General features: G+C 38.9%; 2 protein-coding genes across 2 annotated transcripts; one reads left to right on the top strand and one right to left on the bottom strand.

The window, feature by feature from the left end:
- Positions 1–33: 33 nt before the first annotated feature.
- rpa2 (replication protein A2) lies at positions 34–8,890 on the top strand. The gene is made up of 9 exons (XM_028471212.1): positions 34–182; positions 298–392; positions 1,568–1,669; positions 3,574–3,687; positions 3,859–3,933; positions 5,282–5,398; positions 5,602–5,745; positions 7,734–7,828; positions 8,528–8,890. The coding sequence occupies exons 1-9, from the start codon at positions 170–172 to the stop codon at positions 8,613–8,615; spliced, it is 843 nt and encodes a 280-aa protein (XP_028327013.1). The 5' UTR covers positions 34–169; the 3' UTR covers positions 8,616–8,890.
- Positions 8,891–10,496: 1,606 nt separating this feature from the next.
- Positions 10,497–20,936, bottom strand: themis2 (thymocyte selection associated family member 2). Its single transcript, XM_028471209.1, has 6 exons — positions 20,807–20,936; positions 20,262–20,402; positions 19,761–20,180; positions 13,266–14,446; positions 12,993–13,110; positions 10,497–11,475 (listed from the first exon to the last, which is right to left on the bottom strand). Exons 1-6 carry the CDS (start codon positions 20,907–20,909, stop codon positions 11,324–11,326), a joined length of 2,115 nt encoding a protein of 704 aa, XP_028327010.1. The 5' UTR covers positions 20,910–20,936; the 3' UTR covers positions 10,497–11,323.
- Positions 20,937–21,566: the final 630 nt, after the last annotated feature.

Below are 21,566 nucleotides of genomic sequence, written 5' to 3'. Positions count from 1 at the left end.
TCTAATTTCACCTACATTGAGCGCTCCAACTCAGGCTTCGCGGGACTTCTACAGTGCGCATGCGTAGTGTGGTGTAATTTACCGCGCGGGTTCCACACTGGGAAGAGAAATACGGTCGTTTGGACAGTGTTCGTGTTTAAAGTGATATATTCTGCACACAAACGACGTCATGTGGAACCAGGGTGAGTTCAGTGTACATTCTGCTGTGTCTATGTTGCTCTTTGGCTGTTTGGAGGCTTTGTGTGAAGTATTGTAGTGATAAATGGTGGTTTAATAACTGTCACCGTCCTGTTTCAGGAGGTTACACCGAGACCAGCTCCATTGGAGGTTACACTCAGTCTCCTGGAGGCTTCGCTTCTCCCGCTTTGTCCCAAGGAGCAGAAAAGAAAGGGGTCTGTACCGCAGTTTGACCACCAAAAACACACCAACATTGTACTTCCTGCAGCCAGATTGTATTATTTATTCATGCATTACAATGCATGGACAGTTACAATAATCATCCGTGATTACGTTACATTATCACAACCTGAACGAATCACGTCCCATATTGGGCTATCCACCTTATTCCTGGGGTTGCTACTTCTTAATTATCTTTGCAACTTCCTGTGTAAATATTGGATGAATGATCTGCTTATTCCTCCAACTCAAATATTTTAAATTTAAGATTGATGTTTTTGGGATATGGGAGGAATAATGTAAACTGAAGGAGGAAAAAAAAAATAATAATAATATAATAATAATATGAAACAATAACTGAAATACATTAAAAATTATTTAACAAATTCACATGATAAAAATGCACTAAATGACTAAAATTAACTTGCAAAATTAGAGAAAGACACAAAAGATAACAAAATGATTATGGAAATACACAAAAAGACTCATACACAATGACAAAAATTACACAAATCGACTACTAAAATAACAGAAAAATATAGAAAACAATAAAAAACCAACAATACAAAATGACAACTGTAATACACTGTAAATTACTCCAGAAAAGTACAAGTTACATAAAAATGCATAAAATAACAGAAAAACACAAAGGACAACTAAAATTACAAGGAAAGTACACACAGAAAACTTAGAAAAATATATAAAATTACACAAACCGCCTATCAAAATAAACTAAAATAAAAGAACACTATACAAAATGATAACTGAAATACATTATAAATTACTCCAAAAACTTACAAAGTTATGTAAAAATACAGAAAATGACTCCAAAAAATGCACAAAATTACAGAAAAACACAAAATGACAATGTAAATAAACAGACTCCGGTAAACACAATTACACAAATTGACCACCAAAAGACACTAAAATAACAGAAAAACATAAAAAAAACAACAACAAAAACATGTAGAAAAAGAAAAAAAAACAACAACAGAAATACAGACAAAAACCCAACATTTGTTCTTAACTTTATTAATGCTGAGATTGAACATTATTCTAAATGCTGACAAGAATGTTGACAGTTATCGATAAATATAAATATGTATGTTTTGCATTATTTGTTTATTATTGGATGGCTCGGCACAGGATTCAGTCTGGGTGTGTTTTTCAGAGAACTCGTGCCAACCAAATCGTCCCGTGCACAGTGTCTCAGCTGATGTCTGCGTCACAGGGGGACGAGTCGTTCAGAGTGGGAGAGGTGGATGTTTCCCAGGTATGCAGAGAACATACGGTGACCAAATTATAGAACGGAATGTACTTTAATGAAAGTCTTTATTTGTAACAGTGAAGGGTGTAACGATTCATACATTAGATTGATTTATATTTCTACGATCCAACTACATTGATCTGTGCTCGGCTAGTTGGCTTTTTGGATGAGACTAATCAATCTAAAATCATTTTTTAAAATGTATTCTATTGATTTTATTAATAAATGAAAATTATGCATTAGATTTAATTACATCAGACTTTATATGGATGTGCTTTCAAAGTGTTTTTCAAGTTAAAATGAAAAGTATCAGGTTCAACCACTGCTCATTTAACCTGAACAGGTTTTGGCTGTACTTCATTTTTATAATAATGTTAATTAATTGTATTATTTGATGTTGAAAAAAAACAAGCAGATAAGCCAGGTCAACCTAATACAGTATGTATTTTATTTTTTAAACTCAATTAAGTATTGAAAATGAGAGCAGAAAAGTTAACATCCTGTTAATTTAAACTGAAGTGTTGGTTGGACTTTATTCAAATAAAATGTGAATACGTTTGTCAATAAATATTGTTTACTTGTTTGTTTATGTCCATGATTAATTGTATTTAGCAAATAAAAATAGGGGCAGTGTCAAGGTTGTGAAGTCGACCTTTTTTGGAGCCAAAATGTCAAGGTCACGTCAAGTGTCAAAAACCAACATTTTCCATATTTCTACAAATATTCATTGTACAAGTTCAATGCTTACATTTATGAAAAGCTCATCTCAAGTGGAGTATTTTATTTAATTGGACCGAAGCTGTACGACCTACCAGTAAAAACATCAGTTAGGGTCAAAGTTCATGACTTTTCCTGTAACTTGGCCACTGGTACCATTGAACAACATTTCATTTCAATGTGTGACCTTAAACTTCACTCAAGATCATAATTAAGGTCAACAACTCCTCAGAAAAGTGAACAAAGTGAAACCTCAACTAGGAGTGTAACAATATCTTGATACGACGACTATTTTCCGCACGATCGATTATCGATATGCTCCTGCTAAGTATCGAATTTTTTTTATTTATTTATTTATTTATTTTCCCAAAACCTTTTCTGCTTTTTCACTAAAATGTGCAGGTACGTCTTCACAGAAATTTTGTCACTGTTTGTTGAAGGAACCAATATATTATTTACTGGAATATTTCACTATAATGGTGTCACTGGTAAGAAAGACCCTATTTTTTGTTTACAGAAAGCACTATTGGAGATAGTTATTCATTTACATTGGTATGTTGACACTTATTTACAGAATCGTTGCACTAATATAGTGTCGCTGTTCATAGGACACTTTTTCAATTTATTGTCTTTCAGAGATATAAAATAAAATTTTTATTTTTTCACTTTATCTTTTTTTTCTTGTTATGTCATAGATTATCATAGATTGATTTCTGACCAATATATCAGCGATCGCAGTATCGTCATATCGTGAGATAATCATTATTGTGAGCTTTGTATCGCGTATCGTATCGTATTGTGATTTACCCAGAGGTTCCCACCCCTAACCTCAACGCTCTCAGGACGACAAAAGAAATACTTTTTTTTCCCTATAACTTGGCCACAAATTGAGATACAATGCTGCTCAGCCTGGTACCATTGAACAACATTTACTTTCAATGTTTTTCATGCATTATTACTTTTAATTTAATTTGTAAAAAGAACAAACTTGTCAACAAATCCAGATGCAGGTTGTTATCTTTACCATTTTAAAATTTTTTCGATTGCCAAATACGTATACGCCTTGTGAATACAGGTCTTGTGTAGTTTATAGATGATTCCCTTACAAGAAGGGGGGGGGGGGACTGTTTCCTAAAATTTCCTGTGTAGTTTTTTGTCTTTTGAAGACATCATCTGTGTATCACGTTTCCTAGGTCACCATCGTAGGTATCATCAGAAGCCAAGATAAATCCATGACCAACATCCAGTACAAGGTTGATGACATGACGGCAGCACCAATGGACGTGAAGCAGTGGGTGGATACGGAGGTCAGTGAGTCTGTGAAGTTGTGGTTCACGCACATTCAACCTCCTCCGTAACAAACGCAATGAAAACATGGCGTTGGAAAACTAAAACCATCAATGAAAAGTTGATACTTTAATCATTATGGATGTATGAGTGAGATGAAGTGCCTTATCAATATGTTTGTTTTGGATCAGGACCCTGGAATGGACAACTCCTCCCTGCCTCCAGGAACATACGTCAAAGTCTCCGGGAACTTACGCTCCTTTCAGGTGATTTTATGAAGGATCCTCCATCGTTTTTTTACGAAATGACTCCAAGAAACTTACTTAGAAAAACACAAAGGATAACAAAATAATAATGAATATACACAAAAAGACTGAGATAAACATACAAAATTACAAGAAAAATTAAACGAATCATTTACCAAAATAACAGAATATACAAAATAATAACTGAAATAACAGTACACTATAAATTACTCCATAAACTTAGACACAAAGTATAACAAAATGACAATGAAAATACACAAAAAGACTTCAATATTTTTACTAATATTGCCTAAAACCTTTAAAATGTACTTAATGAATTATCTATGCCGGACAAAACGCTTGACTATTTCTTTAAGGTTTTAGGCCCCTGTTGTTTTATGTTTAAGTATATATATGTCATGATATTAAAGGTTAGGTTTTTCATTGATAGATCAGTTGAACACAATCAATATACAGGTTTACAATTATTGTCACGGCGCATCAATTAGCACAGAGCAAATAAAGCTAAACAGGAAATTAAGCACGTATTCCACAATAAAATATCGGGTTACTTTTGAAAATAAAACACTTCATATTATATTTCAAGTAAATACATCACCAAAATGTCATAATGTGTAAAAACAACCGTGGCGGTGTGGATTACCGGACAGCGGGGCAATACCGGATCGGTGCCGTGGCGCAGCAGAGACGTATCCAGTGGAAACCCCCCAGTTAGCCGATGACCGATACGGACTGCCGATTTTTTTTTTTTTTTGCCTATATTTGGAGCCGATACTACTTTTACAATTTACATCATAAAAATTACACATCGATGATAACAAATGGTACGAGTCTCTATTTTTAAAAAAGGAACATTTATTGAAAATAACAATGGTAAGGTAGAAAAACAACAAGTAAAAAAATATTTAACAAATATTAAAAACAGGTGACGTGGAACAAGAACAAGTAAAAAATATTTCTGCTTTCTGTAAATAATGTGGATTGGTGAACGTATCAGCCCACATCAGCTGATGCTGATACACTTAAAAAACACAGAAATCGGCTGATAATATCGGCCGGCCGACGTATCGGTCTATTAATATATAGCATCCCCAAGAGATAATTCCAATAAAGTGGCATTAAATAATGCTCATCCTTATATCACCATACTTTGCCATGGTGAGGAGGAATACTTTTTTAATCATCACATTAGATTTGTTATTTTTATTCCTCCTCTTGCTTTCCAAGGTAGTTTTGATGTGGGTTTTCTAAAGCATTCACTTCATCTTGGAAAAAGTGGGAACGTGTGTAATGTGTTGGTCATTTTCCTTCAATAATGTCTGAATAACTCTTTGATTTCTTGCCGTAGAACCACAGGTCGTTGGTGGCGTTCAGCGTCAGGCCTCTGGAGGACATGAATGAAATCACCTCACACATGCTGGAGGTGGTCCAAGCTCACATGGTGCTCAGCAAGCCCACAACAATGGTGAGCAATAGAAAATGATAATAATCATTGGTGAAAAAGTGTCAGATGAGGACCATTTGTATCAATACTCACTTTAGACATCTGACCGCACACAAGCTGTTAGCATCATCACACATGAAGAGGACAGTTATGTTTTAAATCTGTCACATGATGCAGTGAAGGAAACATTTCTATACATCATCTAATGGTTTGTTCTTTTACAGCCGAGTGCTGCACCAGGGATGGCGAGCGTCATGACGACGCCGATGTCGAGCACAAAAATGGCAGGAGCCTACCCTGGTGCCAACGAGATGATGATGAATAATGCGTCGTTAATCAATAATGGGTTGAGCGCTCATCAGAATCAGGTGAGTGAGAATAATGTGAAAGCCACAGGCGTGGACACGAGTCACCTCAACAAAATCACAAAGGACTTGCAAACTCTTAAAAAAAACAATCTGTGTCTTAACTTAGACTTGAGCCGATTGACTCAGGAAGACATGACTTCCCAACCTTTCATGACAAAAGATTTGATCAATGAGTCTGCTCAATCCCCTGCTGGATGACACTCTGCCATCCCAAGACAAACTGGACTTTGATTGACAGATCCACCTTTAAATAAACTGACAGCCAATCAGGAAGCAGCTGAAAACATCAAGCTCGGCTGAGACGTGCGTCCTCTGGCAGAGAAACTGATTTGTTTGGATTTCAAGGAGACTCAAAACACGTCCCAGAAACCATTATTCAGTCACATCAGTCACTCACATTAGTCATATTGATGGTGGTAAGCTACAATGTAGCCACAGCTACGGCCCCTCTGACCACCACCAACATTAATGCACAATTTATACCCATTCATACGAGGCAATGTGGGTAAACGACTTGGATAGAGCGGGATTCGAACCCCTAACCCTTCGGTTATTGAATGGCCCACTCTACCACTGAGCCCCATGATTCTACTTCCCAGTTAGATTATAGTTTTTTTGGTTAACAGAAAAATTAAAAAAATTAAAAAGATGCTGAATTGATTTGTTTATAAATGCATTATGTCAGATTATATTGCTGTTATTTAACAAATATTTAATTTAATGCATTATTGTTTATAACAGTTAAATAAATCTGACCCTCCAGGAATTTGCAATGTTACGATTCAGCCAATTCCCGTGAATTCTGCGCTGCCCTGCAATTTTGTCCAATCACTGCAACATTTCTGCAATTTTAACCAATCTGACTAAAGATTACGGTCATTTCGGCGACACAACGTGACTGGAGTCCGTCCACCTTGTGTGAGCCACATCAACTTCCGAAGCCGGCAGCCGCCAGGAGTCCTTCGGTGCAATCGGAATCACCATTTAGTCTGGTTACAAACTGTGTCACAACAGCCAAACTGAGTCTTTCGAGCAAAATAGCGGCGAACGTGTCTCACGAACGCAACTGTTCAATGATCTCCTGCTGCTCTCGAAGGACATTTACCTGATTAAAGCACTTGCAACTTTCCCTGCCTCCGATCCGGTGATAAGACGCACTGCTTTACGGCAGCCCAATACAAACTAATGCTAGATTATGACCAGCACACGGTTGTCTACAACTTCACTTTTCTCAAACTTATATCATGGCGGAGCCAGCAAAAAAAAGGTAGAGAAGATCTTTGTCCAAGGAACGAAGCAACTCCATGTAGTGACAGCTCAGCAGCAACACACAGCAATCGCACACACTGTCGTCGTGGCAAGAGGCACGCACACACTCGCAACCCAGGGCTCCATCAGGCAGCGCACACACAAGTATTCATCCATCCATCCATCCATTGTCAGAGCCGCTCTGACAGCACACACACACACAAATTTCCACACTCCCTTCCGTATTACTCCCACATTATTCATTTATTTTACATGTCTCTTTTCCTCATACTGTTCACATGGTCACATGGGACTATATGTGTGAAAGCACCCTTAGTGTCACTGTTGTATTTGGATTTTTCAGTGATTGGTTGCTACTGTCTTGGGAGAGCAAAGGTGCACATGTAGCTGTGGGGCAGGCGGTGGGGGGTGTGGAGTGTTTGACAGTGACATAACCAAAAGAGACCTTTAGGGGGAGCGCTAAGCACAAGTTACTTAGTTCTGCTTTAAGGACTTTTGTCTTGACTTGAGAAGCAGTGACTTGTTCCCATGTTTGGTGAAAGCTGTCAGAAATGACTCTAATGTCAGACTTCATCTGTGCACAACACAAACCACAGCAAGGCTTATTATTCAGACCAGGCCACTGTGTTTGAAATAATCCATCAAATTTATTTGTTTTTGTCTCAAAGAAAAGTAAATCACGTGTGCTTTTTGTACATGTCCATGTTTTTGTGACAAAGGTCCTGGGTTTGATCAGAGGCTGCCCAGACCCCAAAGGTATCAGCATCCAGGATCTAAAGCAGAGACTTAGCGGCATGAGTGTGACCATCATCAAGTAAGACACGCACAATGTTGCTCTATAAAGTATAGTGTTTTTTTATTTGTTAGTAGTGTTTATTAGTGTTTTTTTATTTTACTTTAAAGCAAGGTTTGGGTCAATTATAACTGCAATCGGGTAATTAATAATTTATTACAATTATGATTAGGGTTGGGAACCTCTGGGTACCTCACAATACGATACGCAATACAAAGCTCACAATAACGATTATCTCACGATATGACGATACTGCGATTATCGATATATTGGTCAGAAATCAATCTACGATAATCTATGACATCACAAAAAGAAAAAATAAATGTTTTATTTCATATCTCTGAAAGACAGTAAATTGAAAAAGTGTCTTATGAACAGTGACACTGTTTTAGTGCAACATTTCTGTAAATAACATACCAATGTAAACGAATAAGTATCTCCAATAGTGCTTTCTGTAAACACAAAATAGGGTTTTTCTTACCAGTGACACCAGTATAATGAAATATTCCAGTAAATAATATATTGGTTCATTCAACAAACTGTGACAAAATTTCTGTGAAGACGTACCTGCACATTTTAGTGAAAAATCATAATTGAATATGGATAATTGAACAATGTAATTGACCCCAACCCTATTTATTACATTATGATATAAGTAACAAGGAAAATGAACTGTATTTATTTATCATAATTACTAATAATAATTTGTCCCCCTAACAGACAGTCTGTGGAGTTTCTCAGCAACGAAGGCCACATCTTTTCCACCATCGATGAAGATCACTTCAAGTCAACAGACAACGACGATTAAACGTGTTTCCCAGCACACTTCCACCGAATAATTCTCTATATGGACTCAAACCAAACCTCTACGTTAGACACTTCTTTAGTTCACGAGGCTGTTTTTTTATCAGTCGCACTTCACTTGTGTGGGTTTGGTTCAAGCTTAAGTTTTTCCTTTTTTCTGTTTGTTAGTTTACCCACTGTTCATATGCAACTCTTTTGCTTTTGGCATCAAACCCTTTCAAAGTGTAAAACAGTTTGTAATTTTATAACATGCGAGTACAGTGTTTTTGTAACATGCTTTTGAAAGAGTAAATAATTATACAATAAACTCAGTGTCTCCTAACGTTTTTTTTATTTAAATAAAGAAGCAGCTTTGGATATATATATACAGTATATATATATATATATATATATACAGTATATATATATATATATATATATATATATGCATTGTGATATAGAAGGCATTTTGTGAATGCCAAGCCTGAATTTTATTTGTATTTTTGTGTAGCAAAAAAACAGGTAGAAAGTTTTTTGATCGTCTGACGTGTCAAACGGGTTTAGAGCAGGGGTGTCAAACTCAATTTAGTTCATGGGCCAAATACAGACCCGTTTGATCTCAAGCGGGCCACAGATTTTAAGCTGGAAAAAGAGAAAAATTTCCACATTAATATGCCTTGGTTTACACTTCCTGGTATAAATTACATATAAAGTATATTAAGACCGACAATATCCACGCATTAAGTGAGTTTAAACTTAAATTCACTTACATTTCATTGATATTATGAACAATTGATATTTAAGTTAGAAGAATGAGGGAATTTGCAGGATTTTAAAAAAAATGTAGTAATATTTAAGATTAAAAAATGAAATGTATGCATGGGGGGAAAATGCAAATTTGTATCCATGTGTATTCGGAGGGGCTGAGATATATACAAGTGAATTATTTAGTAATTCACACAATGATACATGAAAGGCATCCTCCCTGACCACTTTTCTTCTCGTTTTGTCATCAATTTTGGACGAACGTCCTGTTCTTGGTAAAGTCACTGTTGTGTCGTATTTTCTCCACTTGATGATGACTGACTTCACTGTGTTCCATGTTATGTTTAATTCCTTGGAAATTATTTTGTACCCTTCGCCTGACTGATATCTTTGAACAATGAGATCTCTGATTGTTCTGGAAGATGTGGCTACACAAATGTCAGGAAAAGTCGTCTTCTTTCCTTTTGTGAGGTTTATGGCAGTTGGCAAACTTTAAAAAAAAAAGTGCATTACCGACACCTACTGGATTCTAGGTGGACCAGAATTTAAGAAGACCAAAACTTGCACAAAATAAATAATACATTTAATAAATAACTCTCCCATTAGACCCCCAGAAATTCACCACAAACATGTAGTGAATCTCCAGGAGTCCAACAGGGCTCAACACCTTCCCTCCACTAGTTTTGCTTTCACTCTAACATGTTTTTAACTTCCTTCCACGACAGCTCCTTCATATTTAAGTACTTCTCTGCTCCTTTCACAAAGATTTTAATCTTTTCTGTCTTCTGGTCAGTGCCACCCACACCCAGGAAAAGCTACTAGAACCGCTAAGCTTTATTTGGTGTTGATCAGAAGCATTTTAAATGGTGACAGGTGCGTGCTGACTCCAATTTAACATGAGTTTGAAATGAATGTAATTGGTTAAATCAGAACGCACCCCTGTACAAATGCCGGGTTTTTGTGATGTAAAAAATGACACCAAGACAAATGATTTCACAACTTTTTCCACCTTTAATGTGACCTATAACTTGTACAATGCAATTGAAAAACAAACTGAAACCTTTCAGGGAGGTGAAGTAAAAATAAAAGTGTGCACACCCTCTTATAACTGATGATGGGATGTTGTAGACTGTTTGGCTCTGAATCGTGAATAGTAATTAAAAATTTGTAAATTCACTTTGTGTTGTTCCAACATTGGTTAGATGTACAGTTTACACACACACACACACATAAAATTCCAACAAGGTAAAGAACGTACACAGGTCAGAATACAACACAAGTTTCTTTTAGATTAAAAAAAATAAAATCATTCAAAGAACGTAGCATATAGCATTTATAGATGTTTACAGTTTGGTGTTTTGTCTTACTGACATACTGTAACTAAGTGGTTTAAATGAAGATTTAAATCTGGTTGAAACATATACACTTTTTTTTTTTTTATTTCTGGAACACAACAAAATATGATCAATGTTGATTTTGTCCTAAAAAAAAATTTTTTAATTGACAATAAATAGACTATGACTAATTAAATACATGTTTACCAAAACTCATATCAAAAGATCTTTATATTTTTGCTGACTAATAACTTATAACTAACAATAATTTTGTCACATGGGACTCAATCCAGTCATAAATCTAATATCAGGTTGATGAATAGTAATTTAATCCTTTAAAAAAATGCACAAACTCTTGGTGTATATTTTTGTCGACTGCATCCATAACAGATTTAGTCAACTAAAATCCTAATGTTATTTACTGTAGTTAACTAAAGTAGCATTTTTGTCAAAAGACTGACTAAAACTAAATAAAAATCTGCTGTCAAAATTAACACTGAAAAATATACTGATAAAGATTAAATGAAGAATATACACCGTGCTTTTTTTTATATGCCGTCAGCATCACAGCAGAAGTACAAAAATATACTCATAGCCTAAAAGTGCATTATCATTTACAGGAAAATGACAGAACTCAATGTTTCTTCCTCATTCGTGATAACAGAGGAGTTGTCTTGCAGAAAATGGCGTGCTCCTGAGTGCTCCTTATCATGGCAGCCACATAGTCAATCTTCTCATAGCCGTCGTCATCGCTGGCTAAGTCTGCTGTGGCGTTGCTGGGGGGCGCTGAGTAATGGACACACAAGTAAAGTTCATGAGTGGCCTTGGGAAAATCCCCATTACGCTTTGGTTTTGTTCCCTAATACAGTGGTTCTCAAAAAATAAAAAAGTGGTAAAAAGGGTTCAAAGTGTCAATATTGGCTTAAAAGTGGCAGAAATTGGGACAAGGGGGGTTGGGGTGAAGTAATAGGAACAATTTGTTTAAACTGGCAAATAATAGGCATGACAAGTTGTGAATGTGGTTAAATTGGCAAAAATAAGCATGAAATATGGTGAAAAGAGGTTTAAAGTGACAATAATGGGTCAACATTATGTGACATTGGGTGGCAAAAGTGCTGGAAAGGATTTGTAAGTGCTGAAAATGTCTTAAAAGTGGGACAAATGTGCAGAAAATGCATTGAATATTGATGGAAAAATTGCAGAAATGGGAGTAATGTAGCAAAAATGCATTAAAAGGAGCTCAAATATGGCAAGGAAGTGATGAAAATAGTTTAATTGTGAATGGTTAATAGTTAAATAAATTAGAGTGGCCAGAAACAGACAGAAAAAGTAGTAAAAAGGGTTCAAAGTCTCACTGGCTTAAAAGTGGCAGAAATAGGAGTGGGGGGGGGGTTAATGTGATTAAAAAAAAGGAGCAATTTTTTTCAACAGGCAAATATGGAGCATGATGAATCATGATTGTGGTTAAATTTAGCAGAGACGTGGCAGAAATGGGAGTAATCTAGCAAAAAATATGAAGAAGTAATGAAAATAGGTTAAAATATGGAAAGTTTGGTGTAGTTGCAGAAAAAGGGTAAAAATAAGCAAAAATGGGCTTACAGTAAATTGTTCAAAAACTATTTTTAGAAGGCATCTGGCGACCCCAAGTTTGAGAATGCGTGCCATAATGGTTTAACAATCTATTTGATCATTGTCATTTTTCTCTTCTCTTTCGTACTTATAAAACATGCTCTGATTCCAAACGTAACTGTAGCAATTTGAATTGATCTATTAAGTACTGTACGGAATACTGTATGGAATTACTTTTGGGTTATTGATTTTAAACAATTGAATGTTTTATCATGTAAAGCACATTGAGTTGCCTTGAGTATGAAATGCGCTATACAAATAAATTTGCCTTGCCTTGCCTTAGTAAAAGTAGAAAAATAGACCAATATCAGCACAATTGTGTTTTATCTAAATAATTGCACCATCTGTTTTTTTATGCAAATTTCAGTACTCATCATATTCATTCTGGAAGAAAGGGGTATAGAACAGCCCAAGTTTAAATCCGACTCAATGCCAACCTGTATTGTTTGTTAAGTCTGTTAGTAAGACACTTTAAATGCGAATGAAAGATGTTACTTAAGTGTTGCCATTGATACAGCGTTTAAGAGTGTTTTCGGGCAAGCTGGGGATCTAACCTTCAATTTGGGATTGGAAGAAGATTGGTTCTACTCGATCACAAAGGCTCAGTGGGACACAAAAGTAAACACATGCTTTTGTTTCAATGAATTGGTACAACGACTTAAACAACTGCTTACCATTTCTGCTGGACTGCCTTATTTCTGTATAAGTGTTTGGCAGAGAGTTAACTGTTTGGATTTTAACCTTGAGGTGTCTATCTGGTAGAACCGGTAGAGTTTCGTCATTGAAGTCTGCCTGCAAACAAAGAAAAAACACAAATCGTTTTCAAGTTCTATTTGGAGTTGATTTCCCATCTCAGAAACTTAATCAGAAATTTTATGAGATGCAAACCAAATGAAGAACCACCACAGAAGACAAAAAAATTGTGTTAAAAGTAAAGTGTGACTTACAGTTAAACTTAAATGACTAAACTTTTCAGTTGGTACGCTTTGGTCTGCTTGGTGTTTGGAGTTATTGGCCTGGCCTGACTTCTTTGAGGCTTTTGAGGGCTGTTTTTCAGATGATTGAAGCCGTTTTGGTGGGCGAGGAGGAGGAGTTGATGACTCTCTTCTATCTTGTTTGACAAGCTCAAAATAAAACTTGTCTGTCACCTCTTTGACATTCTCCACGTGACATTTGGGGGGTTGACCCTCGGGCCACGGCAGGGGGTCGTTTGTGAAGGAGACGGACATGGAGAGCCACCGAGGCGGAATCCAGAAACAACTCTCCGGCTTGTGGGGAAAACTTGCCAGAATGGTGGGTTCCAACATCGCCCCCTCTATCCTCAGACAAGGCAGTCCAAACAATGGGTCACTCTCTAGTCTCTTATCTTTAGTAACCACTTTTACATCCTGCGGCAAACTGCACTCTTTGCCCAAGTCTTTGAGTCTGTACTTCTTGGTATCCCTGAATGCCTCGACAAAGTGAACTTGCATGTAGAGGGGAAGAAAAATCTTCTCTTTCTCAATCGGTGTGGCATCAACATCTTCTCCCTTCTCCTCATCGTCATCATCATCATCGAGCACTTGAATTCGGTGACACCAAAGAACCTCAACGGACTGATTTTGCCCTGTGGCCCCATCATAAGGCATCTCCATTTGTTCATAGTGGCCAACCACCAGCTGTTCTCCCACACTGAGGTCAGGCAGGCCTTGCTTGTCGTCCTCATCACAGCACTGTGTGACAGTGACGGTCAAACCTGGAGCATTGAGTGAAGCCAAATAAAGCTCATACACCGAATGAAACTCTCGTGGCTGTTTGCGAAATTGTCCGTTGTATTGCTGTAACACTAAAAAACGACGTTGTGCTCTCCTGCTTTTCAGGCTGGAAAGTAAAACCATGGGGGAGTTTTCTTTCTTGTGCAAAACCAGGTGCTGGTTTGTGGTGAGCTGGGATAGCCAGCTGCACTTGAACAGAGAGTGGGACTCCGGTCCTTCAAAGATCTTCACTACCGCAGGAAAGTGTTCGTCTGGCTGGGAGAGAAGCTCTGTCAGACTGAGATAACTCACAACTTCTACATCTGTACTCTGATCGGTGACGTCAATCACATCCATTTCCAAACTGGAGAAAAACTGCATGTCATTCTTCCTGGCTGTAGCAAAAATAAAACAAAAAATGAGAAGTGTGACTTCATCACATATTAAATTATATGAACTAACTGGTGAATTTATTATCATTAATCATCTCTTTATCATGCACCCGTTGTGATTTAGCAAGAAAACTTTATGTTATTTACATAACCCCGGTTCTCCGAGTTATATGAGTGAGATGTCTCACTATGGGATGCACGCTCCTGCTGGCAGCCATCAGAAGCACAATCTCATTATGCCAATCCTGATTGGCTGGTGAAATGTATCCGTCTGCCGCAGGTAGTCCCACCTGCTATAAGTATCGCATGGGAAGGATACAACGCCATTCAAAATAAGCACTTTTCTCACTCGCCCAGTGAGAAGGGTTGCCTGGTGAGACATCTCACTCATATTACTCAGAGAACCAGGATTATGTGAATAACATAAAGTTCTCTTTCATAATACTCATTTGATGTCTCACGATGGGATGTGGTAGCTCCCGTATTGCAGACAAGCTTATCATGCATACACCCACCCGCAGGGCAAGCACTCTTCCGATCAGGACAGGAGAACCGCCCATGCCACGCACGGAGTGGATACATCCAGCCTGTAAAACCGGACAAAAGTGAGAGGCGAGGACCAACTCCCCAACACTCCCCTGAACAAGTCTCAGGATGTGGCTAAACCCCGAGTCGAGTGTGCATGCAAACCTGCAGGCAGCTGCAAACCCTGACTTGTATAAGTCAAAGCGATTGTCTCCACCACCCAGTGTGACAGGTGCTGCTTAGTAACAGGCTTCCCTTTACGGGGCAGAGCCCAGGAGACAAACAGCTGATTTCTCCTCCTGAAGCTCCCTTTCATGTCCATGTAAGTGCGCACCGTGCGCACCGGACACAACAAATGAGGCTGCTACTCACCCTGTGAGGTAGAGACGGCTGTGAGGTCAATGGGAGAACACGAGCCCTCCACCTTTGGCACAAAGGCCGGGTTGGGCTTCAGCACCATCCCAGAAAGAGCTCAGCCCACGACGGGTGTACCAACAGCGCATGGATGTAACAACACTGTTTTCAGTGATATCTAAGATATCGCCCTTCTCGCTCTCAGACAGGTTCGCAAGGTCGAGCCACCGCGCCCGTTCCTGTAAAACCATAGTTCACATCACTCTCCCCGTGGCCTGGACAGTGCAGCGCTGGATGCAGAGATACAAGTCGGTGACCACGGGCATCTCCTCCCATCTGGCCGAGTCCTGAGTCAACCCAAGATTTTCACACAGCTCCGCCTGGTAGGCTGTGAGAAGGGACAACACATTGAGCAGTGTGGCCGAAAGCACCACTGCCTTATAAGACCTCTGAGTCAGGGCTGACTATAGACGGTCAGACTTGACCGGCAGGCTCAGCTTCCGTGGGGACACCGCAGACAGCCGCAGAAGCAGGTGTGCTGCGACAAGTGGCTCCACTGGAGGCATACGGATAAGAACCAGGCTCTCCATCATCTTCCAGTCGAGGGATGATGATGACAAGTGCAGGGTTGAACCGAGCCAATAACTGGTGTGTTAAGGGCGGTGCTCGACGGCCGTGGTGAGGCATCAAAGGCAGCGTTTAACCAAGCTTGAAGGCGAGGAAGCGCTAGTCGACCTGGTGTGGTCGACAGTAAAAAGCATCCATCAGCAGCGTCCGGCGACAGAGGTAAAAAAGGATCAGTCTGTGAACAGTTAAGCTACCAGTAGACATGGTGATATGCTCTGAGTGAGCAGAGGTGTTTGAATGGCATTGTATCCTCCACACGCAATACTTATGGTAGATGGGACTGCCTGCGGCGGACGGATACGTTTCACCAGCCAATCTGTATTGGTGTAATGAGATTGTGCTTCTGAGGGCTGCCAGCAGGGGCGTGAATCCCATCGTGTGATATCGAATGAGTATTATGAAAGAGAACACATAGGCTGTGTTCAAAATGACACTCCGTACTATCCGGATCATTCTCTAACAGTTTCAAAATTCTAAACATAGTTAACATTATCATCAGTTCGTAATTGACTGATCTTGATGAAATTTGACTCAGTTATTTTAGGTTGGTTTCTCAGTTACCCCAACGAGTTTCATCTGGATTGGATCCAGATTGCTCATTTCATCAATTTTCTTTTAAAAATGGCAGTGCCCATACATTTGCACTCAGGCTGTGTTTGAAATGGCACACTAACATACTACACACTACAAACTCAATAATTAAAAACTGTCTACTATATACTATAAGTATGCTTAGGATGATGAGCGTTCCCAGTTTTGAAGTACAGTATACTTCAAAGTTTCCCATGATGCATTTGAAACATACAACGACAAAAACCTGAATCACACTGAGGCTAAATATCTCAATCAATCAATCAATCAATCTTTATTTGTATAGCGCCAAATCATAACCAATGGTATCTGAAGGCACTTTACAGTAGAGCAGTCTTAAGGACGGACTCTTCATTTTATGGATACACACATATGCATATATACGTATATACACATACATATGTATCCCACACCCAACATGAATTCATCATGGCGGCAAGGAAAACCTTCTGTTAAGCAGCAGGAACCTTGTGTGGATCCCATTCCTATGATGAACAGCCATCCACGTTATGCTGTGTTGGGTGTGTGCAGAGGAGAGGGTGGAGACAGAGCCGCTGAGACTCTGTAACTCCACACTAAGGATCCCACGGACCTGCAAGACAAAAGCCAGAAGGAGTACAGGAGCAAACACACAAGGGAAGAAGCAGACATAGAGGGAGTGTTTGAGAGAGGAATGGGACCCTCTCCGGTCCCTCTCTAGCCTAAATGACCTCTCTCTTAACGCCCTCTCCAACCTCTCTCCAACCGAGCATGCCAGACCCCCCCCCCCCCGGCAGTCTATGCCTATTGCATCTTAATTATGAGCTATGAGCTGGTTCCTAACTAAAAGCTTTACCAAAGAGGAATGTTTTGAGCCTAACCTTAAAGGTAGAGAGGGTGTCTGCCCCCCGAACCGTGGTTGGTAGATGGTTCCAGAGAAGTGGGGCCTGATAACTGAAAGCTCTTCCTCCTATACTACTTTTAGAGACAAATGGAACAACGAGTAGTCCAGCATTTTGAGAGCGTAGTGTTCTGGGGGGATTGTATGGCACTACAAGCTCCTTGAGATAGGCTGGTGCCTGTCCATTTAGGGCTTTATAAGTGAGAAGAAGAATCTTGAATTCTATTCTATATTTTATGGGAAGCCAATGCAGAGAGGCTAATACAGGAGTAATGTGATCTCTTCTCCTAGTTTTAGTCAGTACACGTGCTGCAGCATTTTGAACCAGCTGAAGTGTCTTAAGCAACTTGCTCGGGCAGCCTGCTAAAAGAGAATTACAATAATCCAGTCTAGAGGTAACAAAAGCATGGACTAGTTTTTCGGCGTCGCCCTGAGACAGGATAGATCTGATTTTAGCAATGTTACGGAGATGAAAGAAGGCAGTTCTTGAAGTTTGTTTTATGTGAGAGTTGAAGGATAAATCCTGATCAAATAGAACCCCAAGGTTTCTAACAGTTGTGCTTCGTGCCAGAGTAATGCCATCTAGGGCAGTTAGGCTAGCATAGGTTTCTCTAAGGTGTCGTGGGCCCAGTAAAATGACCTCAGTCTTGTCTGAGTTGAGAAGAAGAAAATTTTGGTCCATCCAGGCCCTAATGTCCTTTAGACAGGCCTCAAGTTTAGATAGCTGATTTGTCTCACCTGGCTTCATTGATACATACAGTTGGGTATCATCAGCATAGCAGTGAAAGTTAACAGAGTATTTTCTCATAACATTACCAAGGGGGATCATATAGATACAGAAGAGGATTGGACCTAGCACAGAGCCCTGAGGAACCCCGTAGCTTACTTTAGTGTAAACAGAAGACCTATTATTCACATGTACAAACTGGTACCTATCAGATAGGTAGGACTTAAACCAGTTTAGGGCAGTCCCTGTGATTCCAAGTAATTTCTCTAATCTCTCTAGTAGAATATAGTGATCGATAGTGTCAAAAGCTGCACTAAGATCTAATAAAACCAGCACTGAGAATCGTCCTTCATCTGAAGCCCAGAGTAGATCATTAGTTACTTTAACTAAAGCAGTCTCTGTGCTGTGTTGAGCTCTAAAGCCTGACTGGAAGTCCTCGAACAGGCTGTTGTTTTGAAGAAATTCACAGAGCTGAGCCGCCACAACTTTCTCAAGAATCTTTGAAATAAAAGGAAGATTAGATATAGGCCTGTAGTTTGCTAAAGTGCTGGAATCAAGAGTAGGTTTTTTGAGAAGGGGTTTGATTACACTACTTTAAAGGACTGTGGCACGTAGCCTATTGATAGGGATATATTTATTGTCTCCAACAAAGATGGGCAGACCAGGGGAACAACTTCTTTAAACAGCTTAGTTGGGATCGGATCTGAAAGGCAGGTCGATGGTTTGGAGGATGAAATAATAGAGTTAAGTTCCTGAAGTCCTATATGTGTGAAACAGTTTAGGTTAGGCCTAAACTGTTGATTCTCCACCTGTGAAAGTTCTGAAAACATTTTTAGTGAGAAAGTGACCAAGTAGAATATCAACATATGGTCAATGGAACCATAAAACTCAGGGAAACTCATTTCATGGCGACATTTCAGATATTTTTGGAAACCCTCCTTTGTGCTACTGACAAAACTTCCTGTTAACTTCAAAACAAGAGCCCTATTTACAAAAAACTAATAGCAGACAAGAAGAGATGCTGTTATTTTGAAAAGGAAATGTTTGATTTTTAGCTTGAAGCCAGTGTCACGGTCTGAGTTTGCTTCCGTACTGAGATTATAACCCTAACCCTAACATAATCTAATGAACAAATAAAACACGTGTCCGTTCACTTTGAAAACAAAAATAAACAAAAATGAATTAATTTTTTTTCGCAAAAATTAATTTTTCGGTAATGCGCATGTGCGCGCATGTGCATATATGCTCATATACAATCATCCCCAGGATGATTTAACACTCCGCTAACAATGCATCATGGGGTGATTGAGTATGACTAGTGTGCCCACCGTAGATACTTCAAAAATGTCATCCGGGTATTTCTCGCATACTCAATCTTTTCATACTCTCTAAAGGGAATGCACAACATACTTATGTCGACGTCAAACTATTGAGTAGTACGCTACTTTGCGATTTCCAGCACAGTCAAAAACATAAAAGAATCAATTAGAAGCAGAAAAAAGGCAAGGGAAGAGTTAAAAAAGAATAATAATAATGAGGGAAAGTTAACATCATAAATGGGAGTAAAATGTGAATAGTTTTCAAGTAATGATGTAAAAGTAGATTATTCTCACTGTTGGTGATGGCGTGGATCTGGAACACTGGAGTGAAGACCAAAGTCCTTGCACACTTGATGGTGTTGGCGAAGCAAAACTTTCGACTTTTCAGATGGGGCAATGATATGATCTCTTGCAGAGTGTAGCATTCCTCTCTCTCGCACTCAACAAACTCCCCCTTGGTGGAAAGAGGGATGTCCACATTCGCTGATTGTTGTCCTTGAACGCAGCATTGGACTTGATGCTCTTCACCCTCGTTGCGTTTAACGGAGAGCACAGTCATAGGCGTTTCCGCCCCTACAGTGAAATCGTGGAGAATCATCTTTGTGCGGCTGATGAAAGTGAAGGGTAGGTAGGAGTCCAATCCCACAGGTCTCACACTCAGAAGCTCCTCTATTGTACCGCATGGCACCTCATTTGGAACCTCTTTGAACAGACCTGAGGAACAAAGGAGAAAGTCAGTGACTTGCTGAAGAAAATAAGAGACTCATGAGAATGCTGCTTGTTTCTCAGAACTACCTTTGTGGGTGATGGGCAGCTCAAACTTCTCATTGCTCCTGATGTCTTCACAGTGAACAGAAACTAACTCGATACCAATGACTTTGATCAAATCTCCAGTAGAGAAACAAACCTCGTTTCCAGAAATTTCATAAACCGAGCCTGAAATAGAAAAGTGAGGCATTTACTATGGAAATATCAGGGCTACCAGTTTGATATACACTGAAATACAAAGATTTCACGGTTTTACTTTTATCAGAGGGAAAGATAATGAAACATGACTAGCATCAACCTAAAAAGGTAGGAAATACTTAAGTTTCAACATGTAACACTTAATTCATCTTAATTCATGCAATTGTTTAATTTTCAAATGACCGCTTCCTAAATATTTTATTGGAAATCATCATATTCCTACTTTACTAGCCCCTAGCTACTGTACTTGTAACTAATGAAAACTTGTTTCTACAATTCAACAATTATGTTCGATTTTATATAACTTTTTTTAAACATCAAAATCTAAACAACATTATAGATTTCCCTGTCCTCGTCGATAATTAAAGGCATACCTTCAAAATACACCCCAGAGCAGACTTGTAGAATCCGAGGCAGACAAGTGTCGTCTAGGGATGCAATAAAGTCCTGCAGTGGCACAGCAGTCATACCAGCCATCACTGACGCCTCAGTGTGAGAGAGGAAAGCAGGCTCGCACACACAGCACGAAGCAGAGCGAGGTTAAAACCACAGACACTAAATGAGGAAGTCACAGAATAGGTTTGCACTATTCACATTCACAGGCTGTGATCAGCTAATGAAAAAATGCAACGTTTTGTTAGAATATACAGAGTCACTTAGAGCCCTTTTGTACCTCCTTCAGAGTAGCTAAACCTATGCACAGCTTTTATGCACTGGTCTTGTGTGAGAAAAATATGAATTATATCAGTGGGTCTCAAACTTTTTTGGCCCAAGTTTCTCTTATTTCTGAATCCAAGTACCTCCTTTGTTCGATTGCCTGATTGCTCAGAATTCTATGAAAAAAACTATAGAGCATAATGACGGAATTAATGAGTAGCTGTGTTTCCGTGACAGATTTTTACAAAATAAAAGCAATATTTCTAAATGTCGACAAAGTTGTTGAGATTGGTCAACATTTCAAATGTTGACTTTAATTCTGTTAATGTGGTTCTCGGCTCACAATGTTGTGGCCCCCGCTGTGATAAAAAAATTGCCTCTCTCTGCACTGTATAGTATTTAATATAGGAGAAATATGCTGCCTTACACCTTTATCCTTACTACCACCAACATTCCTTGTGAGTCACTAGTTATGGG

Source organism: Gouania willdenowi, chromosome 16 (assembly GCF_900634775.1).
Source record: "Gouania willdenowi chromosome 16, fGouWil2.1, whole genome shotgun sequence".
Classification (NCBI taxonomy): domain Eukaryota; kingdom Metazoa; phylum Chordata; class Actinopteri; order Blenniiformes; family Gobiesocidae; genus Gouania; species Gouania willdenowi.
Note: the sequence above shows the minus strand (reverse complement) of the source record. Positions and strands in the feature narration are given on the sequence as shown.

Coding starts and splice junctions, on each gene's coding strand:
- rpa2 (XM_028471212.1), top strand. Junction 5,399..5,601: donor TCAGCAAGCCCACAACAATG/GTGAGCAATAGA, acceptor GTTCTTTTACAG/CCGAGTGCTGCACCAGGGAT. Junction 5,746..7,733: donor TGAGCGCTCATCAGAATCAG/GTGAGTGAGAAT, acceptor TTTGTGACAAAG/GTCCTGGGTTTGATCAGAGG.
- themis2 (XM_028471209.1), bottom strand. CDS start 20,909: ATGGCTGGTATGACTGCTGTGCCACTGCAGGACTTTATTGCATCCCTA. Junction 20,403..20,806: donor CTCTGGGGTGTATTTTGAAG/GTATGCCTTTAA, acceptor TTTCTATTTCAG/GCTCGGTTTATGAAATTTCT. Junction 20,181..20,261: donor GCTGCCCATCACCCACAAAG/GTAGTTCTGAGA, acceptor TTTGTTCCTCAG/GTCTGTTCAAAGAGGTTCCA.